The following is a 24,604-nucleotide window of genomic DNA, read 5'->3' as shown; positions in this document are numbered from 1 at the left end:
TTGAACTTCTATCGCACCACCGTAGGTAACTAACCATGCTAGCCGGAGGTGCGGCTGGGGGAAGGACAACAAACGAAACGCAAAAAGAATTTCTAAATAAATGAGTTTGTCAATGTATAGTGGTGTAATATATAGTGTAGCAGTGTAATGTATCGTGCTGTGTATCGTAGTTTGTTAGTTGAACTATCGCACCGTACATAGCAACCGCGCTAATCGGTGTGGCTGGGTGAAGGACTGCAAACTAAACACAACAAGCAGCTCTAAAGAAATTAGTTTATCAATCTAGACGATGATTTAAAAGTACAGCACAGCTCCCAATGGGCTTCCTAATATCGACAGGGAAGAGCGTTCCAGACGGCTGCAGAAGCAGCGCATTTGAAAGCGCGGTGACCACCGTCTTTGCGTTACTCGCCGCACGTGTGCGAGTGAAGTTCACGGGGCCCCAATGAGAGCCTCACCCAGGGCCCACTCTCAAGCATGGTCGTGCCAGTCACCCCCACTCCTTTAGATCTCTCATTACAACTCTGGCCAAATGCACTCCTTCCAGATGGCTCGCACACTCCCTCTTTGCCCTGCGAGTGTGCAACCACTTAATTGTGTGTATGCACTGTATGAAACCCGGGCGCCACGGTGGATGGGAGATGTTAACTCCCTCGCCTGATATACAGGAAGCCGTGGGTTCGTTCTGCGACCCTGATGATGCCTGTTGTGTATTTGGAGTTTGAGTGTCTCTCTCTCCTGGTGGCCGCTACCTCCGGGTTTTCCCCTCATTTAAAATTAACATCACGCGTTTAGAGCATTCGGCTGCTGCTATAAATTTCCAAGTGATGATAAGCCACTTGGCTGAGCTATCATTTGTGATGGCCAGGTCGCTTCTTAAAAAGAGCTACATCTCAGCTCTTTGGGCCTTACCTGGTAAAACTAAAAATTGTTTAGTTTATCAATACGTTTTTCTGGGTGGCTACGCTAGGCCCGGTGCGCATTCTGACTGTCTGGTTGGAGGTTGTCAATAAAGTTTGGCTGACTGGCTAGAGGGGACGGATGGACGTTCACGTCCAAAGCGCGTGAAATATCTTAGTTTAAGTTATATGTTTAACATGTTCGTATTTTTATGTGTGTATCACTACGTGTTTTTAATCTGTGGGTGTATGAACTGTTGTGCGTATGTACCTCATTGAGTACCAGTAAGTACATCAGTGTAGTCGTTTGGTGGTGAGCAGCGAAGTGAGTGGGGAGCGGTAGTGTAGCGGTTAACATGCGGCGCTATGTACCTGCCGATCCAACTTCGATTCCCGCTCATGGCCAACACTGGTGGTGATTATCTGAACCGGTTATGGTCCCTCCTTTAGGATAACTCAGCCTCAATTGAGTACCTGGTGTGATGTGTAAACATCCACGAAGACTGGACATGGTGCTGGCCACCGACCCCCTCATGTGCAGTGCCGGCCTTCATAGGTGCTTGCAAACAGCACTTGCCCTAACAGTCTTTTCAGGCTATATAGGAGATCTTTGTCTTTTGTGATTGAGTATAGGTGTGAGTGTACATGTTTAAGAATGAGTGCGTGTATGTAATTTTGAGTATATGCGAATGTAGGGGAGCACGGGTGGTACATCTGCCAGTCATCTCAGTCAAACCATGGCACCTGGGTCTGTCTCGTGACCTCTTGCCAGCGGGCGTTCGACACTTAACGTGGCCTTAAAGTGCACCGAGCCTGCCACAGGCACCGTGGTGACGTCACCGCAACCTAGTGGCGAATTGCGGTTGTTGTGTCGATGTAGCCTGGTGTGTGTGTGTGTTTATCTTTGTGTATCTGTGTGGGGAGCGGTAGTGTAGTGGTGAGTGTATGTGTGTGTATATGCGAGTGTGTGTTTGTATGTATATGTGTGTGCGCACGTGTCATGATGTGTTTGCTTATGTGTGCGTCACGTTACACGGTGGACACCCTGATGAATTCAAACAAACGCAGTCAAATGGGGTTAGCCGTGGAAGTTTCACCCCTTGCATCTCTCCACGTCGGAATAGAAAGCGTGAGGAGGACACGAACCGCGGGGTGACCGCAGCGATCGTCGCAAGGTCACGTCCTTGCCGTGGCGTTTTGTGTGAGCTGCGGCCCGGCAAGTTCATGCATTGCCAGTGTGGCATGGTCCCCGTTTCACTGTAATGAAGTCAAGTCAGCTTGCGAGCTGCTGCGGTCTAATGGTTAGCTCGCAATCGCAGGGGATGGGCTACTTCATCCTTGGAGGCTCTGCAATTAACAACAACAGCAGCCGCTATTAACTATTAACTGGTGATGGTGGCGGTGTCACCACGGCGCCTGTGTCAGGCTAGGGGCACTTTGAGGCCATGTGAAATGTTGGAAGGCTTGCTGGCAGGTCACGGGACTGACCCAGGAACCATGGGTTGACCGACTGAGATTACTGTTGGGTGTACCAGCTTTGCTTCCCACTGTTGCCAGCTTGCTGCATTTTATTGGCGCAGATGTTCCTTTAATGGAATTTTATTTTACCGAAGTGTAGAGAAGGGAGAGCATAACTGTGGCCGAGAATATCCGGCGCTTTGTATGGGAGTGATGGGCAAAGTAGCTTACACACAGGGTTAAGCAGCTGATGCAAAGATATTGCCTGCTCGAATGATTCAGTGTAAACCTCCAGTGCCAAACCAGAGCTGGTCTTAAGCACACTGCCCTGGTATCGAAACTTCTCTGCTCCACATCTGCCACATCACTAAGTGGGAGTTGAGGGGGTGGAGTATTTGATGACATAAAATATACAGGCAGCTGCTTTGTTTTGGTAGGGCTAATTGTAATGCCACACCTCTTAGTGACTTGCTCCACGTTCAGTAAAATTAACTTCTCAGTGAGCAGCAATTACCAGTTTGTCAGCATTTATAACACAGTTGGCCAATGGGAAGCCATAACCTTCACTGCACCCATGCATCGATTAGCCTTCCGGTGTATCTGTACCAGATAAGAAATTCCCAAGGTACAGACACATACAGTCGACTCGCTTATCCACCATAATGATAGGGAAGATGTCCGCAGACAATTCTAAATCGTGGATTATCCAAAAATATAAATTTCCCTGGATCTCGATGCCTAAAACCATTGATATAGGTGTAAATTATGTTTAAGTTAAGAAAAATTAGTTTGTTAATGAACAAAACAAACATTTGTGTAGGAAATAATTAACCGATGAATGGTGCTTGTGCTCAGTGATAACACTTTCCTGCTCTCGCCCAGCAGAAGACTTTGCCCACTAAGCGCACAGGAGCAGAGCCACAGCCAATCGGACATCAATCAAACTCCGCCCACTGTTTTAACGATATGCAACTACTGTACTGTCGAGACGATCACGTGGATTTCAGATTAACATATTCGTTGGATTTAAGTGACTTGCAATAAACACTTACAAGAATAACAATTTATAACTGTTTTTAGATTATTAATTTGGGCTAAAGGGAAAATCCATGAGTTATTAATTTATGTAAAAATCGTTGGTGCGCGGTTAATCCACAAAAGCAGCCTGTGGATAATCAAGTCTACTGTATATACAGGACAAAGATTCCCCATGTAGCTTTAATAGACATTTTGGGCAAGTGCTGTATGCGATTAGCACCTCTGACGGTAACACGAGGGGCGTGGGTGGCCAGCACCAATTGTGGCAACGTTTGCACACTGCACCAGGTACACATTTAAGGCTGAGTCGACCGAGGGTAGGCCCAAAACCGGTTCAGATAATCGTTACTTGAGTGTTGGCTGTGAGTGGGAATCGAACTCGGGGAAGCCGGGTTCGTAGCGCAGCGCGTTAATCGCTACGCTGCTGCTCCCCAGGCATATACACACACAGGGATGCTGCTGCTGTGCGGTGTAATGGTTAGCCCACTTGTTTCGCAATCCGTAATTCGCTAGTTCAGTTCGGTTGAAACTAGGGAGCAAGTTTCTCGAATATCCCCCCCTCCACCCAACCCACCTCGCGCCTCTGCCTGGCCAGCAGCAGTGCGCCACGGGAGCTCGGTAGCCCATCTCGTGCGGTGGGACAAAGTGTGGGTGCACCCACCTAAAAAAACACTCCTACCAGGTAAGGCCCACTGAGCTATGTAGTAGCTCTTTTTCATAAGCGACCTGGCTATCACACGTAATGATAGCTCAATGAAGAGGATCATCGTCATCGTGTGGAAATTCATAGCGGCAGCCAAATATTCAAAACCCGTGACGTTGATTCTAAACTTGGGGAAAAAACCGGAGGATCCCGGAGAAAAATTCACATGACCACTACGAGGAGAGAGAGAGAGAAAGAAAGACATGCAAACTTCAAATATGGAATTGGCATCAGGATCGGGATCGGACCCACAACCTCCTGTATACCAGGCGAGGTAATTAACATCTCGCCACCGTGGCACCCTGCATACCTGGTAGTGGGGGTGGCCCTTTCTGCCGGCAGGCACTTTCAGGGCTGCACCTTTAGGGTTATGTCTGGGGTTGTTGCTTCCCCTGATTACCTCGTCCCCCACGCCCAGCAGTTAGCAGCGCACTGACGCCATGAACCCAGCGACCCGAGTTCGATTCCCGCTCACGGACCGATAATCGTGGCAGATAACATCGGCACTGCGGAGATGAAGGTGGTCGGGTATGGTGCTTGCCAGCTACCCCCTCGTGTGCCACGCCGACCTTCATCGGTGCTACTCGTGAATAGCACTTGCCTCCAACGGTCTGTTAAAGACTATACGGGGGGATCTTTGATTTTGATCTGCGTTTGTGTGTATCTGTGTGTGCGTGTCTTCGTGTGCCTGGATTCTCGCCAGTGTCGCGTAGGGGCATGGCCTCCAAGACGCCCGTGGGATTTGTCGGTCTGGGCAACATGGGCAACCCCATGGCCAAGAACCTCATCAAGCACGGCTACCCAGTCATCGCCTGCGACGTCTTCCCGGATGCCTGCAAGGACCTGCAGGACAGTGGCGCGCAGGTGCAAGAGCAACACCGTTGCCCCTCTTTTAACGCGGAGTGCAAACAGTTTACGCTCACAAACCATCACAGCTAAAAGTTCCTGTGTTTGATTCCCGACTACGGCGCTACTTTCTGCATGGAGTTCGTGTTTTCTCTCCCCCTGATGCTCGGTGAGTGAGTGTATGTATGTATATGTGTGACCTACTGTGGAGCTGATCTGCCCTTTGACCAAGATGCGCCTGCCATTCTTCCACTCCGGTGGTGGGTGTACACCCAGGACCCCATTCCAACCTAAGGTGGCCTGGTCTCAGCTAGCTGATGAAAGTTGCAAGCGAGAATTTCATCGCTTGAGGCTGGGGTTGGCATCGTCCCCCACTCCTCCAAATGTCGAGGGTAAATCGGCGAGGTTTAGGACTGACTCATGCAGCTGCAATGGCTGCTTTGGGTATGCGGTCCATACCTCCCCATAGAACCCTGGCTGACAGAGGAGGTGTTCAGGATAGTTGAGAAAAAGCGACATGCCCACTCTAATCGTCTACAGCTTCCCACGTCAGAGAATGAGGAGGCTTATCGCAGCCTTCGCTCGGAGGTTCGGAGAGCCATGAGGCTGCAAGGATGGGTGGTGGTCGCGGGTTGCTGTGTGTTGTATATGTGGGTTATGAAAATTTTGATATGTTGTATGCGTGCGTGGGTGAAATTATTATGTTGTATATGTGGGTTATGAATATTCAGTGAAAATAATAGTAATCAAATGAAATTTGGCCAAATGTGTAATTATCCGGAAATATGTTAATTTTATGTAATTATGCACATTTAATTATGCCAATTCGAGAGGTGGGTGTAATTATGATGATGCAAGTCGTTATGATAACCAGACCCCGCCTCGGTGACGAGGGTGGGTTATCGATCGGAATAAGGCAATTAATCGTATGCAGTTATGCAGGTGTGGTGTAAGTATGCAAGATTAACTTAGATTAACTCGGCATCGTTGTCTAGGTTCGTCTCATTCTCGCTTATCTTTAGGTCCCCGGTTCACCCCGTTATCGCTTTAACATTTATTGAGTATGTGTTAGTGTGTTTATTAAAGTCACCAAGTTCAGATCTCAACGCAGAAGCAGATCTTATGCATAGACTTCAGGAAAGAATCACACAACCACTTCTGTATTAATCAATTTATTACTAATTCAACCTCAACTATGATATAGTATGCGAACTCTCAATCTCGGAACGTCAATACGGCATCAATACAGTATCATCAACGATTGTCTGATTTCACTTTGACAACGGCACATGGATCCCGCATAACGCGATGGTTGTTAGTGAGAGAGAGAGTCGTTAAAACATGCAAATACTATGCTAAGAAAACCTTAATGTTAATGAATGATTATATTTGAAAGATTATACGGCGATAAAAACACAATCAAGACAGTTATTATTCTTAAAGGCACCAATCTCAACAGATACATCGGCAGGTTATCTGACAACAGAATGGCTCGGAGTAAGGGCCGGCGACGATGCTCCTTTTCCGAAGATCGTTATCTTATATCAAATTTACTAATTGGGGACCAGATCCTCTGATAAGGATCTGGTGGGCCACCACTCCCCACGTGAGCGTGGCTCGGCGGAAGGAGGTGCCAAGAATCAATTCGTATTGATGGATCTGTTGGGAATTTATGCGATTAAGAGTACAGTCCACTAAATATTAAAGATAAAAATTACGAATATTCTTATAAACGACGGATGGCCATCACTCGGTCTCGAGTGTTTCTTCACAGCCACGGATGGCTTATGGGTTCGAGTGTGTTTGAGTGGTAAGAGTGGTCTTGAATAGTCAATGTTCGGAGTCGGTTCTTTATGTCAAACAAACGCCTGGTGGTCGTGTGGTGAGGGGGCGGTGCGCGTCATACGTATCAATCGCTCCCCTGTCGCGGTGAACTTGGTTCGGATGTCCGTTGATACGCTGTCGTAATTCGGAACCCGGTCGGTAGGTGGCGCCCACAGCTCGCTCGCAGCGTCGTCGCCAAACCGCGATTCTCGCGGCAGCAGGGAAACCGACTCGGCAGAGGTTGAGCTGTCAAGCGGGTCTTGCCCGCCTGCAGAGGAGATGGGGAGCCGCTTGAGTCGAGCCCCGAGAGCCGTTTGAACTCGGCTGAGTCCCAGAAGCTGAAGAGTCGAGCCGACCCGTTAGTCGCAACTCGCCCTTGAGTCGACCCGCTCGGTCGAACTCAAGATGAGTCGAGCCGACCCTCCCGGTCGAGCTCGCTCCTGAGCCGACCCTGTTGGTCGCACTCGTGATGAGTTGACTCTCCTGGTCGAACTGGTTTCCAATGCTCAGAGTCCTTTCTTTTATGCCGAAAAATCCCTTTGGACCCTGCCCACAAGGCGGGGTTTCTTTTGATTTACTGTGTCAGGATCTGTCCGTGTGTAGGTGTGTTCATGTGTGTGTCCGTACGTCCGTGTGTCCTTGTGTGCATCACCCACGGTATATTCCGTGGTCATATTCCCTCCATAAAATCCACGAGCAAACAGTCAAGTGTTACAAATTGCCTCGAGGTCGTCTCTGTCTGGGTGCGATATTATCTCTTGTTTGGCCTTCTTCATGAACCAAAACACAGACGTTACAAATCGTCTCATAGGCATCTTTGTCCGTGTTGCACCACCTGGAGGGAGGGGCACACTCCCCCCGACCCTCGCTGACGCATGAAGAAATGATTAAAAGTTTTAACATTTGTCCCTTACCATTTCCAGTTATGATTCTGTATGTAGCCTAAGGTCTGTCATTTCCCATCGTGGTGCTTGACTCAAGTGGCGGTGCCTCCCCGAGCACATACACACTCCCATCCCGCGCTGCGGGGATACAAAGACGGCCGGGATCTCCCTTTCTCTCCGACCCTGGATTTAACATCGCTCTTTTATTATGTATTTTATTTCGACCTGGTGGTGATTTATCCCGTTATGCTTCGGGTCGAGTTGTATCAATAACTTTAGCCTACCCTGTTGTGAAATTCCGACTTTAACGTGACTTTAATAGCAATACAGAATAATTGAGCTTTTTGACTTAACTAGGCAAACATGAACTCCCGGCGGCCCCCGCAGCCTCGCTGTTCAGCTGAGCCTGCAACCTTGAGAGTGACGCAACACCCTTATTCTCGTCTCACTGTGGTCATCCAACCTTCTGTCCTGGGAGGGTGATTAATTCCAGGACAAGGCCCCCTCACGTTCAGACGTGCAGTGGTTGTTAATCAGCCCCCTCTCCTGTGTACACAACCTTGAGCTGAGTTTATCTTGGCTCTTTCAGCTGCAGAGAACAAGGCGTGTTTCTCCTCTCTGTGTGCACGTGTTCCAATTAGCTCGAAATCCCTGACACACAATCAGTGATGACCCCCCCGGCCTTCTGTGGCCGTGATCCAGACAAAGGCGCCTCTGCTTCGAGTCGACACTGCCCTATTATTTGCCCATGTGCTGAGGTCATAGATGGTTGGGCTTTTTGCCTTAACTGTCTGGCTGACTCTCCCACTGTCTCTGCCCTTGCACGGGTGACATGCCCGTTCATCAGGCCTTATCTATCCTTGAAGCAAGGTTGCAATTCTGATCCTAGCCCTCCTCCCGTTCATTACTACAACACCTGGTGTTTTGCAGTTTGCTGCGCTTTGGTGTGTTTTCATTCATTATATATCAATGATGGAAGAAGGCTAGAATACAACATGTGGAAATGGAGTCTGCCTCAATGGTCCACGATCTCAAATCCCTATTTAACTCCATAAAAAAGTAACCTGCAGCGCCATACCTACTACCATCATTAGGGAAAAAACGGTGATCCAATCTCTGACCCAAGGAACAGGTTTGCAGATTTGCTGAGCATTTCTGTGAGGTCCTGGGGGAGGGGAGAAACCCTTGACATGGGAAACATCGTGGTACAAAGTGGGGATGACGCTTGTGAGTGGCTGGCTGAGGTGCCATCTGTTGAAGTACTAAAGGCAATCCAGAGTCTGAGACCAGAAAAGGCACCGGGCAGAGATGATCTCCCAAACGAAATGCTGAGGGGAGGGTGGCGTTTGTACACAGACTGCCCTACATGACATCATAACAACAGTCTGGACCACTGGACGGATTCCCTGGTGGTCCACCTCTTGAAGAAGGGGGACCGCACAGACTTTAACAACTGCAGGGGCAACTCACTCATCAGTGTGCCGGTAAAGGTCCTATCACGGATTTTTCAACATCGCCTTGCTAGGCACGCTGAGGAGAGGCTTGCGAAGCCCCAATGCGGTTTCAGGAAAGGACGGTCATGCACAGATGCCATATTTTCTGTCCATCTGCTACAGCAGAGGTGTAGGGAATTCCAACAAGACCTACATCTCTGCTTTATTGACCTGGTCAAGGCCTATTATACCATCAGTAGGCCTGGGCTCTGGGTTCTTTGTCCTTTCAGAGTCCCTGAACCTCTGCTCATGATCATTAAGGAACTTCATGATGGTGAGCAGGCCCGGGTAAAACTACGTGGCCAGGGGTCAGAGCCATTCGCTGTACACCTTGGGGTGCGACAGGGATGTCCTCTGGCTCCCACATTATTTAAGATCTATTTTGACAACGTAGTTTGTGAGTCATTCAATAGCTGTACTGGAGGAATTTCCATCTGGTACAGATATGATGGGAGGCTGATCGATGCCCGGATGCGGTCAAGGGATGGCTCCCTATTGCTCAACGATGTTGTGTGTGCCGATGATCTGGTAATCGCTGCACACTCAGAGGAGGAGTTTGAGGCGCTTCTGCTAAGCCTGGAGCTTGCCACTAAGAGGTGTGGCTTTACCATCAGCCCCACCAAAACTAAGCACCTGCCAGGGTATTTTGTATCATCGGACACTCCATCCCCACACCTTCCAATCGGTGATGGGGCGGTTGTGAAGAGAGTGGAGAGTTTCCCATACCTGGGCAGTGTGCTCATGACCGGCTCCGGTTTGACAGCAGAGGTCTCACTCAGTATCAGTCGAGCGGCATTATCTTTTCATCGGTTGCGTAACGCTGTGTGGAAGCTACCTGGTCTGTCGCTCTGCACGAAGCTTCAAGTCTTTTCGGCCACGGTCATTCCCTCCCTTCTCTACGCTTGCGAAACGTGGACCCCCTAATGAAACATCTTCGCCGGTTAGAAACATTTAGGCTGGCCTGCCTACGATCCATCCTGGATTGTGTGAGGAGCTCACAAATCCTTGAAAGATGTGGACAAAGTTCCATTGGTGAGCTCCTCCGGCAGGCAAGGCTGTGTTGGCTGAGCCATGTAGCCCGCATGCCCAGTCACATTGCATGCCTTAAACAGCTTTTGTTCGGCCGGATCGAGGTGGCTAAACGAGCGCGTCACGGGCTAGAGAAGAGATGGAGTGATGTGGTACAGGAGGACGTGGAGCTGAGTGGACTTGCCGATGACTGGTACCAGCGGTGTCAAGATCGGCCTCTGTGGAGGAGGCTCGTGAAGGATACTACTGGACATTCGGAGGCAGTCGCCCTCCAACAACAAGGGAGGGTGGAGGAGCGACGCTCACAACAATGAGTGGAGCGCCGGGTGGCTAAAGCACAGCAAGTTGGCACAGTAGGGGGGACAGGTGGTGTATCAGCCAGTCATCTCAGTCAGTCGACCCGTGGCACCTGCTGGGTCTGTCCCCTGACCTGCCAGCGGGAGTTCGACACTTCACGTGGCCTCAAAGTGCACTTTGACCTGCACAAGCGTCGTCGTGACATCACCGCCACTTAGTGGCGAATTGCGGTTGTTGTATATGTGCGAGTGTGTGTGGGATTGAGAGTGAGTAGAGTTTTTATGTTCTCCCCCTGTTGTGCACAGTGAAAGTGAGTGAGTGGAGTTTGTATGTTCTTCCCATGGTTCTGTAGAGTGAGAGAGAATGAACATGTGTTTCCTCCGGGATCTCCAGTTTCCTCCCATAGCTAAACACACACACAACGTAACTTGTATTGGCCAAAATCACATGCCAATGCTGAAAAATCACCTGCCAGGTACTCACTTGGGAACACATACATGCCAGTTGCTGAGTCACCTTATACCACACAGGGACAGCTAATAATAATTTACGTTTATTTGTAAAGCGCCTTGTAAAGAATAAGGATGAACGAAAGGCCAAGAGAGAAGGAGAAGCTAAATAGAATAAACTGACTTGAGAATGTGTTTCAAGATGAGGTTTAAAAGTATCCACACTATCGTATGAAGAAATTTCCAATGGTAGGGAATTCTACAACGGTGGCGTGGCCACAGCAAGTGGCCGCTCACCCCAGGAACGCAGCTAGGATCGAGGTATGCACAGAAGGGCGGAATCTGCAGATCTTAACGACCTTTCAAATGTGTTAATGAATGCCACGGTGGCGAGATGTTAACTACCTCACCTGGTATACAGGCGATCGTGGGTTCAATCCCAACCCTGAAGCCTGCTGTATATTTGTACTGTGCGTGTGTCTCTCCCCCTAGTAACGTGGATTTTTCTCCAGGTCCTCTGATTTTTCCCCTCCACGTTTAGAATCAACGTCATCTGTTTAGAGTTATTTGGCTACTTTACATGTCCACAGGATAAGCCACATCGTTGATCTATCATTTGCGATAGCCAGGTAACTTCTGAAAAATAAGCTGATAGCTCAGTGGGCCTTACCTGGTAAGATACAAAAAATAGTTTAGTTTCATTTTTTTATATGTTTTAAGTGATCTGTTTATGTTTCCTATACTTAACAATATTATCGTGCTTTTGTATCCTCTTTGTAACATATAGTTTTAAATAGGAGGACATGCTATCAAACACAACTCCTGACGGTTTGCGTTTTACCCAACTGATGTCGATCATCACACACAGCTGGTTGTTTTCTGCGTGTAGATCGTGGAGTCTCCTGCGGAGGTGGCGGAACGCGCCGATCGCATCATCACAATGCTCCCGTCCAGCCCCAATGTGACCGAGGCCTACATGGGGCCCAGCGGAATCCTCAAGTACGCACACAGCATACACAATGTACACTCGCATAGCACATACGGTGTCCACTCGCATAGTATACACAGTGTACACTCACATAGTGCACACTGTGTACTCTCACACAGTACACACACAGTGTACACTCACATAGTATACACAGTGTACACTCACAATACGGTGTCCACTCGCATAGTATACACAGTGTACACTCACATAGTATACAGAGTGTACACTCACATAGTATACACACTGTACTCTCACACAGTACACACACAGTGTATGGTGGCCGGTGGTCAAGATTCATCGTGGAGTGACAGCCAAGGAACAGATTGTGAGATTTGGAAGTGGATTGAGGAAGAGGCAGATGACGATGATGATGTATTACTATCATGTATGATTTGTGATGATAATGTGTGGTATAGAAATGTAATGATGTGTGGTGATGATATGTGATGATGTGACATGTGATGATGGAGATGTGATGATGATGACAATGTGATGATTTGTGGTATTGATATATACGTACTTTGAACTTGTTTCGCACAGTACGTAGCGATCCTTGCTAATTGGAGGTGCGGGGGAAGGACAACAAACTATGCGTCTCTGTGCTCGTCTATGGGTCTCTGTGTGAGTGGGTCTGTGAATCTATGTTTGCACGTATGTTGAACTTCTTTCGCACCGTACGTAGCCAACCCTGCTTTATCGGACGTGTGAGGGAAGGACAACAAACTAAACACAACAACAAGCAGTTTGTGACGATGACATGTGGCGTTTATGATCTGTGACGACGACGATGATTGTGGATGGGCTGACTGTCGGTGGCTTCCCCTGTGTGGCGCCCCCCCCTCCACCCCCACGCTTGCAGGAGCGTGCGGAGGGGTTCGCTGCTTGTCGACTCGAGCACCATCGACACGCTCGTCTCTAAGGAGACGGCGCTCGCCGCAGAGCGCGCCGGCGCCGTCTTCATGGACGCGCCGGTCTCTGGGGGTGAGACTCGGCGGTCCGCCTCCTCTCTCGCCCCCACCGTGCGTCCCCTCATTCGTGTGGGCGGCAGGCAGCGAGAAGCGCCTGGGTTCGATTCACGACTTGCGTGCCCTTCTGTGTGGCGTGTGTGTGTTCTCTCCCTGTTCTGCAGTGAGTTTGTGAGCGTGCGTGCGTGTGCACGAGTATGCGCGGTCGTGAGCTCAGTGGGGAGGAGTGGTGTAGTGGTTAAAAATATTTCCCAAATCTTAAACAAACACAAGATCCAGGTCCGATTCAATGCAGTACACAAAATCCTTTATCTGATCCCATCGGTGAAGGATGCCATTCCTGACATGCAATACCCTGGTGTCTACAAACTAAGTTGTGTCTGCGGCAGCAGTTACATTGGGGAAACGAATCGACATATCTCGGACCGTGTTCGCGAACACATGGCAGATTTGAAACATGGCAGAAGCAATACCTCTGCCGTGGCTGATCATTGTTATAACACGGTGGGCTCGCACGATATTGTTTATTCCGAGACCAAGGTACTCTGAAAACCTTAGGGCTACCAAATATTTGTCCATGAAGCCATCCAGATATATAAACACAGAGACAACTTCAACCGAGAAGGTGGGTATAAGCTGAGCAACCATTGGAAGGACGTTATTAACCAGCGCCAGATTACAGGTAGCCACGTGCAACTGCACGACCACCAGCTCCACCGCCACCCCTCCTCTGTTACTGCCATGGATGGCGCAGACGGTGCGAGCAGTCTCACCGGGGGTGCTGGCAGCATCGCGGGGGCGCCCAGCCCGGGGCCCTCCCACGGAGACGCTGGCCCAGAGTAGGGGCCACAGGGGTGCTCCCTCGCGAGGCGGAAGTGGGAGTAGCTCTTCATTTTACATTAACAGTTTAAAATATTTTCACACCAACATAGCCACCTCCGCGCGCCGACCTCGACTTGGCGGTGGCTCTGCGATCTTACATTAACATGCTAATTTCTCACATTAACATCACTAACACAGCCTCTCTCCCCCTACCACCGATTATCTCTGCCCCACCCACCTCTCTCGCCCCCCCCTTGCCTCCCCCTTTCTTATTTCTGCCCAACCCCCCCTCTCTCCCCCCTACCACCGATCTCTCTTGTCGCGGCAGATCTCTCCCCCCGTGTCTCACGCAGCTCCACAGCCCCTCTCTCTTCCACCTCCAGCCCCGCCCACTTACCCTTGGGTTGCTCCCAGCTCAGACCTATATAACCCCTTGTCACGGCAGCTCTCTCGCCTGTTTGCAGCCGTTTTCCTGCTGTATCGGTCTCACCTGATGATGATTGCTTGTGTTGCGATCGAAACTTCGTGATTTAATTAGATTTTTTCTACCTACGTGACTTTACCGAAAGAACCAAAGAGGATGCGAGTGTACATGTGAATGACTGAGTACGTGTATGTATGTACGTATGTATTCGTGTATGTGTGCGTATATGCGATTGTGTATGTGTATTGTTTTTCACGTGTACACGTGTCATGACGTGTTTGCTATGTATGCATCACGTGACGTGGTGGACACCTGATAAGTCTGCTGAGGCTACACACGCGGGGGGTGGTGGGCGATCTTTGTCTTTGCGAGAGCTCAGGAGTGGGGGCGGCAAGGGCTGGGAACCTCACCTTCATGGTGGGCGGTCCCGAGGCCGAGTTCAACGCCGCCAAGGAGCTGCTGAGCTGCATGGGGGCCAACGTGGTGCACTGTGGGGGAGTGGGCACGGGGCAGGTAACAGCACACACCTCGCTTGCTCCCTCACTCCCACGGAGATGCAGAGCACCACACTCCTCCGTTTAGCCTTCACAGACTGTTGTGGCAAGTGCTGTTAGCGAGTAGCAGCTCCTATGAAGGCCAGACAAAGATCCCCCGCGTAGCTTGTAACAGACTGCTGGGGCAAGTGCCGTTAGCGAACACCCGTGAAGGCCGGCATGGCACATGAAGGGGGTGGGTGGCCAGCACCACCCAGGTACTTATTTGACCTAGGGGAGGCCCATGACCGGTTCAGATATTCGCCATCACTGTTTTTGATCGTGAGCCAGAAATCAAATGTCGGTTCACCAGGTTTGTAGCAAATTGTGCAAACCACTTCACTACCTCTCCCCACACGCACACTCACACACGGACTCGCGCTGTCACACTCTGCAGGCCAGCGGGAGAACACACAAATCATCAGCAGTTGTGTTTGAAAGAGTGGCCTTCTTCACATCCTAGAGCAATTTACATCTCTAAACTATTAGATACTCAGCTACTTTTATTTATGTGGCTCTTTCTCAGAAGCGACCTGGCTACAAATGATAGTTCAAAGAAGTGGCTTATTACACTGTGTAACAATGTTTTTGTTCCTGGGTAGTAAGTGTTATTTCCTAATTGCTTATGCCTCAAAAGTACAGAAAATGGCTATTATTCCCAACAAACTTTGCTTTTGTGACCAGAACAGTGATATTTTGAAATTTACCTATTTTCAATGAGAAAATGGGCAAAATTGTGTATTTTCGTTCACATAAAGTCAGACAAAAACAACATATGAATCAAAATTAAGATGTATTTATACTAAAGTAATAAAAAAAATACTACAAAAGATTTAGACACCAAGGCGCACTACCACAGGCGGGACTGGCCACAGCGGACCGAGTTCTCTGGGGAGGAACAACGTCAAGTAGGAGCCACTGGAGGACCCCCAGAAGGTGTTGATGCCACCACTGCACATCAAATTGGGCCTTATGAAACAATTTGTCAGAGCTGTAGATAAGGAGTCTGCAGCCTTCAAGTACTTCTACCATAAACTGTCTGAGGCAAGGGTCAATACCGGTGTCTTTGTCGGACCACAGATAAAGAAGATCCTGGAGTGCAATGAATTGCCCAAGATGCTCACTAGTAAGGAGAAAGCGGTTTGGAACCGCTTTGTTGCAGTGGTTCGTGGCTTCCTGTGCAATCACAAGGTCGAAAACTGTGGAGCTGGTTGAGGCTGGTGAAGAACTAAGGCACAATGGGCTGTAGGATGTCCCTCAAAGTCCATATCCTTGATTCTCATCTTGATAAATTACTTTATGTGAACGAAAATACTCAAATTTGCCCATCTTCTCATTGAAAATAGGTACATTTCAAAATATCACTGTCCTGGTCACAAAAGCAAAGTTTTTGGGGAATAATAGCCATTTTCTATACTTTTAGGCATAAGCAATTACAAAATAACACTTACTACCCAGGAACAAAAATTGGGTTACATAGTGTTATCATCATCACATGGACATTTATAGCAGCCAAATACTCTAAACGCGTGATGTTGATTCTAAATGTGGAGGGAAAAACCAGAGGACTCGGAGAAAAATCCATGAGACCACAGGGAGGGAGAGACACACAAACTCTAAATATATAGCAGCCATCAGGGTTGGGATCGAACAACGACGTCCTGTATGCCAGGCGAGGTAGTGAACATCTAGCCACCATGGCACCCATCTAAATACATTTGAAAGGGGACCCCTCGAGCAGCTATCCTTGTGGTAAAAGGAGACCCAGCAACTGGCCTGCAAACGGGCAGCATTGGATTGCCAGGTGGGAGGCGATTGTTGCTGTGCAAGATTCCAATAGGGCTCAATGGTATTTAGATGTTATCTCTCATCTGGTATTCAGGAGATCGTGGGTTCCATCCCTTCCCTGGCGCGTGTATATAGTCTGTTCTTTTATAACGTGGCAGGAGTAGTTGCATTCCTGAAGAGCACTGCGTTATGGAAAAATTGCGTTATAATGAATATATAATACTAGCGGTAAGTACCTGGCGTTACCCGGATGAAAAAGACAGACACACACATCGACCTACACACACACACATGGACTCACACACACACACAGACATCCACTTTAGATACACACACATGGAGTTACACACACAAATCGACGTACACATACAGCGACTCGCGCACACACACACATACGTAGACTCCAGAGGTGTGGACTCGAGTCATGTGACTTGGACTCGAGTCAGACTCGAGTCATGAATTTGATGACTTGCGACTCGACTTGGACTTGCATAACAATGACTTTGTCCCACCTATGAGATGTGGACTCGAGTCATGTGACTTGGACTCGAGTCAGACTCGAGTCATGAATTTGATGACTTGCGACTCGACTTGGACTTGCATAACAATGACTTTGTCCCACCTCTGGTAGACTCTCACACACACATCGACCTAAGCACACATGGACTTAGACACACATATATCGACTAAGACACACACATGGACTTACACACACATAGACTCACACACACACATACAGAGACTCACACACATGTTGTCCTACACACACATACACATGGACTCACACACACAGACATGGACTTTAGATACACACAGAGTTACACACGCACATATGGACTTACACACACATGGACTAACAACAACCGCCATTCGCCACTAAGTGGCGGTGACGTCGCCACGACGCTTGTGCCAAGCTATGTGCACCTTGAGTCCACGTGAAGTGTCGAACGCCCGCTGGCAGTAGGTGATGGGGCAGACCCCGATGCCACAGGTCGACTGACTGAGACGACTGGCTGATGCACCACTTGTGCCCTCTACTGTGTCAACTGTATTATTCTATCAACCCTTCTGTATATCACACTGCTGTATATTCACTATACAATTACGATACTATATATTGCCTTAAACATTGTATTAAACATTACAATTTTATACTATTATTATACAATCTGCTATACACTATACCAGGGGTCGGCAACCAAAATAACAAGAAGAGCCATTTCTTTCCAATTCGGTACAAAATTCAGTATTTCAAGAGCCGCAATGCATCTATGTACATACGTACATATCGTCAAGAAGCAGCCCGTAAAGAGCCGCATGCGGCTCCGGAGCCGTAGGTTGCCGACCCCTGCACTATACCATTGACCGTTGAGTGAAAGATACTAAGAGGAAGCAAAATGAAACCTCACCACGCTTGGAGCGTATTATCAAGCTGGGTTGGAAGGGGGGAAGGGCGCCTTAATACAATGTATAAGGCAATATATAGTATCGTAATTGTATAGTGAATATACAGCAGTGTGATATACAGTAGGGTTGATAGAATAATACATAGTGTAATATTACACTATGTATTACTCTAAGGTGGTGTATAGTAATACAGTATATAATTTAATGTTGGGTTTGTCTATGGCAGCATATAGTACGGGGTAGACCCGTGTGATGTAAGGAAAAAAAAGTGTAGCTGGAAGCATATTATATTTTTTGCGACATAGAATTGTAATGTATTACTTACTGTTAGTAGCTCATCTTAGTGGAGAGTATATTTAGTATACTGATGATACTATGTAGTTTATACTGTAGGTTTTTTACGTGGTTGTTTAGTTACTGCAGCTACTTACTATTACATTCCTTCCCTTTATTAATGCTACCCCTATCCCCTCCCTTTGATGCTGCTAATCCTGCATAATGCACGGGCATAATATGACTTTGAAACTCCCCCGCCCACCTCCTACGCATTTCACAAGTAGTACTAATCACATACCTGCATTTCCCATAAATATGCTATATTCCTCTTGATATGCAAATTCTTTTGTCAAGGCAAACCTTCCCACCTTCCAACCCAGCTTAAATATACGTTCCAAGCGTGGTGTTGTTTCATTCAGACGCTGTCTCCCCGACAGACCTGGTCTTCACCTGAGGACGGCTGCTTGCGTTGTGGCCGAAACGTCGTGAGAATTATTTTATTATGTTTTAGTTTTATTATTTTATTATTTCCATTCTACTTGACTTTACCGAAAGAACCAAGAAGATGAATCCCTGCAGTCACGAAAGCTTTAAATCGAAATTTTTGTTGTTGTTTCTGGAGGAACCCAGAGGGTAAACATTCAATCTCCTGGCTCCGCCAAATGGGGTTTGGCCAGGAGACGTCATAGACGCTTGTCTCTCCGGGGCCTCCGGCACAAGTTTATTTATTAAATTATGTAGTTGTGGTTTAGTGCTAATTAATTGAAGGTGGAGGGGTTACCAGCCCCTCGCACCAATCCAGAGCCCCCATTTAGCCGCTGTGGTAGTTACAAATGTAATGAGGGGAAAGGCCAATCGGAATTGGCCCTCCCGCCACGGCACTGCCCACGACAGCGTGTGCCCGTTCGTCACCACAAGGAGGTAGGGGGTTATTTTGCCGGACTAACACACACATATGGACACGCATCGACTGACACGCATCGACTGACACACATAGACACAGTGATTTATACACTCACATGGAGCCATGCACACACATCGACTAACACACACACACATCGACTAACACACACACACATCGACTAACACACATACAGCGACCGACACACACATGGACTGTAACGCACACTTGAACTTACACACACACACATCAACGTACACACACACACATCTGGCGTTGCCCGGGCAAAAAAGACACGGGCACACATCGACTTGCACACAATGGACCTTAACGCACATACATATGGACTCAAACACACACACATGGACTCACACCAACACATCGACTTACACAGCAATCCCCGATGATGCCACAGCTAGAGCAATTTTCTCTCTCTGGCGAGCCTTAGTGAGGAGCAGTTTGAAAACACAGGTCTTCCCAGTACTGGCAGGTGCATCAAGGAAAAAAAAAGACTCGATTAGTCGTCTCAATGTCTTCCAAGATTTTCGTGTAGGCTTATATTTGTGCATCCATCAGCTTTGGTTAATGTTCCTAATACATTTAAGAAGCTGTAAAGCATAATAGCATATTTAACATAGGATGACTTGAGCAAGGGCATGCAGGTTGTCCCTGTAGGGTGTTGGTAGTCCCATAGACGTGAGGTATTTTTCAGCAATGGAGTGCAGTTTGTCGTGAAGGAGGATGAGGGCCTGTTTGAAGATGACATCAGAAAAGTTGACGTCGAGGTTTGTATTTTCTCATTGAGCTCCGTGGAGGATGTCCCATGGGGTTAGATGGGCTGCAAACTTGAATATTTATGCAGAAGAGCAATGTCAGTTGGAAAGGGGACTGACCAACATAAGCTTCTGTCATAGCTTTATGAAGATGGTGATCATGTGCAAGAATTGCACGAAGATTGCAAGCTTCTCTGTATGTTTGACAGACTCGCCCTAAGGCATCAGATTCACCGTCAGCAGCACGTCGCTTCCATTTTTTTTTTGCGGTCTATATATAGTAGGAGGGAACTTTATGGTAGAGCAGGTTGGCAGCAAATGGGTCACTTGGGCACAAAACAAAGAACGCCATAAGGGTGGTATCTTGTGGAGCCAAGGCCTTTTGTTGGGCATTTCATTTGGTGACGTAGATGCGTTGACCATTTTGGAGGTGAAGTGCCAAATGGACGACTGTGGGGGAACGGTCATGGATGGGGAAGCCATGAATTCAGCAAATGGCCTCATTGTTGCTGATGTATGTTCCTTGGAAAAAAGAGTTTGAGCTCATGCACACTTTGCCCCTCTGTTTTGTAAGGCAAAGACAGCCATGTCAGAGCCTTTGTTGATGTATTGGCAAACATGTTATATGCATATTTTTAGAATAGGATTTAACATTAAAGTGGGCCTGGAAGATCTTGCATAGAAGAGGCCAGTAGGGAACGATCCACCGGTTGTGAACCTTAATTAGCGAGTTAGTGGCAGGTCTGAGCGTTGTTTGAAATCCACCATGGTCAGTATTTCTGTGATGATATAGAGGATAGCCATCATGGGCCGACTTAGTGTCTTTCAAGTAGTTCCGTGGATACCTCTTGGTACACCTGTGGTCTTGCGTACATGACGCATTTGAACTGGCCACATGGGCCATGGACCATTTAGTTGCAGACCACATAGAAAAAGGGCAGGGTCTTGATGGGGGTGAGGTACCTCAGCACTGATAAATATATCAATGTGACTTGCATGAATTGTTTCCCTCATCGATAGCGAAATGTGAGCATGAGGAAGACGACGTTTTTGCCACCCAATGGTGTGCAAGTTACTGATTGTCTTTGCAAAGGCGCCGCATTCGTTGGTCGTAATAAGCATCATGAGGTCATTAACTTTGAGTTTTAAGACCTTCACTAAGATGCCATGTCTGTCTGGTGGCTTTTGGTTTAGATAAAGGTAAACCTGGATCTCCGTTAATTTGGGATTGCAAGTGAAGGTGATGAAGAGATCGGGCGTGGCATATTGGCTGATGTATATCATGGCATCCTGAGTCTTCTCATGCATGTATCTTGGTGGAGCTGTGAAGGATGAAGGCAAAATAACTAATTAGCCCACATTGTGACTGTTTGCATCTCCTTCGGCATTGAAGGCGTCCCAGAGATTAGCTTACTGTTCACACGTAGGCGTTTTTTATTCAGTTGAATGTAAAGAAGGCGCTCACTCTCAATGTTGGCATACTCATTGACAACATACTAGTGAAAGAGGTTGGCGCACAATAATATGTGGTTTCGTCCTGTGTCCATGATCACGAAGGAATATAAGTTTTTTTAGAGGAGACAGTTTTGTGAGTGTCTTTGTCCTGCAGCTTTGTAATTTGAGGAATCTTGACGTGGTACCCATCTTGGCCTTGCGACAGGAAAATGTGTTGTTGTAGGGCATCGTATGATTTGAAGCTTTCGTGACTGCAAGGATTCATACTCTTAGGTTTTTTCAATAAAGTCACGTAGGTAAAAAAAATTAATATAAGTAAAATAAAACAAATTAAAAAATTCACGACGTTTCGGAAGCAACACAAGCCTCCGTCTTCAGGTGGAACCGTCACAGCCACGACAGCTGTATCAAGTAAATGAGAGATCACAAGAAATACTACCCCGTATATATAATGGTTGAGGGAGGAAGGGCCAGGAACGGCACACTTTTTTATTAATAGGGTAAGGTGAGGCTTAAGACCAAGAGTAGACTGCATAACAAAGGACTGACTGTTGATAGACAGCCAGTTTGTTGTTTTACCAGTTTTAGTTTTTACTTGCTTTTCTTTTTTCACACTTTTGTTATGTATGCCATGTGTTAGTTACAAACCGCACCTCTCCATAACAAAGGCTTAGTCCTTTGTTATGCAGTCTACTCTTGGTCTTAAGCCTCACCTTACCATATTAATAAAAAAGTGTGCCGTTCCTGGCCCTTCCCCCCTCAACCATTATATATACGGGGTAGTATTTCTTGTGATCTCTCATTTACTTGATACAGCTGTCGTGGCTGTGACGGTTCCACCTGAAGACGGAGGCTTGTGTTGCTTCCGAAACGTCGTGAATTTTTTAATTTGTTTTATTTTACTTTTATTAATTTAAATTTTTTACCTACGTGACTTTACCGAAAAAACCTAAGAGTAAGTAAAGGTGCAGTACGGCAAAATTTAAATGGGTGATGTTCCCACGAATGTAACAAAACGATATGCGAAATGCAATGGGCTGTAGCGAAGAAAGTGCAACGTATTTAGCAGTATAACATTAATGAGCATCGCAGTACTACGTATCCGTAAATAGCGTGACGTGAGCAATCGAAACAATAGAAATGCATTGAAATAAGCTGAAATAAGTGTACATTAAAGAGCAGCAGTACGCACAGGTCAGTTGAGAAGCAGGCTCCAGTCTAGATTATAGACTGCCAGTACGCCGACTCGATGACATAAGCAGTAGACATAAAAAGCTGGCAATATGGGCAACAGCTGAAAAAGCAGGATACAGTCGACATGAAAGGCTGGCAGTACACTGAGTGAGGTAAAGAAGCAGGCAACAGATTATAGACTGGCATACACTCATAATGGGCAAAAGCTAAATTAGCAGTGTAGATAATAGAGCGCCAGTGCACTGACGTTAATTAATCAGCAGGCAGCAGGTCACAGCACAGACTGGCAGTACACTGTCGCAGCGTCATAAAAAAAACAGCTAACAAACGAAATATTTAGCAACCTAATAATGAAATATTAGTAAACGACGAACGTGAGTTCTTTGCGAAAGATGCAATCAAATTGTACTTTACATTGCCGTGGTGAGGCCTAGTCCCGTGCAGAGCCCGCGGCCTCGCCTAGATTGCCCAGCCGGAGGAGGTGACACATTGCCAGGCTAGGGGCTGGGCCGTTCTCCCCACCTGCGCTGCAATAATACTATGTAAGCGCTATAATATTAATATCTATGGAATTTATATCAGTAACTGCACGCATTGGGGTGGGGGGGAGGACATAAGACTGTGAAGAATGAACCTCAGCGTTGTTTGTATTTTTTAAGCATTGTTAACGTGAATGAACATTTTTATCGATCGTGTATATGTTGCGAGGGGCAACTTCTGTCAGCGTTTCGCGCATGCACAATTGCGTGCTTTGTCCTGCGGCGGGTGGCAAAACTAAATCAATAAATAAAGAAAAATCACCTAAAAACGCAATTTTAACTACTTTGAAGGTGGGTGACGGGAAAACGGCATGGCGCTTGCCCACTGTGGGGCTTACAGCGTGCTATCTGGCAAATATTTTTCTACATCAACCCCACCATTTGAGAGCCAAATCCCTCGCAAGTGCGTGTGCGCATACAGATTAACAGACAGACAGACAAATAATTACTTTTATAGATGAGATAGGGGGTAATGCACAGTCCCTGATCACACGCAAGATGCGTACGCAGGCCGAACAAAGGCTGAGGCATGTGGGTAGCATCTAGAAGCATACAGCATCATCCCAATGCCTTGTGCGATGATGCTAACCTATAAAACGCTTATTCCTACTGGCGCGACGTAGTTCCCTTCACTCAATCGCGTTTTAGACAATTCGCATCCGCGTTATAAAACAATGTGTTCCCTTATACATTCATCACCTTGTATACAATTCGCATTATGAAAACAAGATGCGGCTTCAAAGGAGAAGACTGGATTTGGAGTTTGCATCTCTCTATGCCCGTGGTCGTGTGGATTTATCTCTGGGTCCTCCGCTTTTTTCCTCCACGTTTAGAATCAATGTCACACGTTTAGAGTATTTGGCTGCTGCTCTAAATTTCCACGTGATGATGATCAGCATGAGCCGGGACTTAAACCTGGTAAAATAAACTTAATTTTCAGTTGTTGCTGTGGTGCTTGTTCCTGATATGCAGGCAGCCAAGATCTGTAACAACATGCTGCTGGCGATCAGCATGATCGGGACGTCTGAAGCTATGAATCTCGGAATAAGGTGCGAAGATGTGTGATCGTGATAGCGACGTGTGATGGTGATAGCAATAGCAACGTGTGATGGTAATGATAGTGACGCGTGATGAGGATGGTGATAGCGACGCGTGATGGTGTTGATAGTGACGCGTGGTGGTGATGATAGCGACGTGTGATGATCATGATAGCGATGCCTGATGATGATGATCATGATAGCGATGCCTGATGGTGATGATCATAGCGATGCCTGATAATGATGATCATAGCGATGCGTTATGACGATTATGAACAGTGATGACAGGCCATGGTGGTACTGCGCTTGTGTTCTCAAGTCCGCTGCTGTTGTTTGTGTCTCAGGCTGGGCCTGGACCCCAAGCTTCTGGCGCGGATCCTCAACATGAGCTCGGGGCGCTGCTGGTCGAGCGAGGCATACAACCCGGTGCCCGGCGTCATGGAGGGCGTCCCTGCTGCCAACAATTACCAGGGCGGCTTCGGCACCAGCCTAATGGCCAAGGTGAGCAGGGGAGGGGTGGGACGCGGGGAGGACGTGTTTGTGTGTCCCTGCGTGTCTTCTGCGTGTGTCTCTGTGATTGTG

The 24,604-nt window shown here is 47.5% G+C and overlaps 1 protein-coding gene across 1 annotated transcript in view; it reads left to right on the top strand.

Annotated features, from left to right (window-relative positions):
• HIBADH (3-hydroxyisobutyrate dehydrogenase) overlaps positions 1–24,604 on the top strand; it is a 30,301-nt gene that overhangs the window by 1,541 nt on the left and 4,156 nt on the right. The window contains exons 2-7 of the mRNA XM_078619712.1: positions 4,802–4,962; positions 11,810–11,919; positions 12,768–12,889; positions 14,499–14,632; positions 23,958–24,034; positions 24,367–24,523. Coding sequence (XP_078475838.1) covers positions 4,802–4,962; positions 11,810–11,919; positions 12,768–12,889; positions 14,499–14,632; positions 23,958–24,034; positions 24,367–24,523 — 761 coding nt within the window. The remainder of the gene's footprint in view (positions 1–4,801; positions 4,963–11,809; positions 11,920–12,767; positions 12,890–14,498; positions 14,633–23,957; positions 24,035–24,366; positions 24,524–24,604) is intronic.

Source organism: Lampetra planeri, chromosome 64, assembly GCF_965212315.1.
Source record: "Lampetra planeri chromosome 64, kcLamPlan1.2.h2, whole genome shotgun sequence".
NCBI classification, from domain to species: Eukaryota; Metazoa; Chordata; class Hyperoartia; order Petromyzontiformes; family Petromyzontidae; genus Lampetra; species Lampetra planeri.
This window is presented reverse-complemented; position numbering and strand designations above follow the sequence as displayed.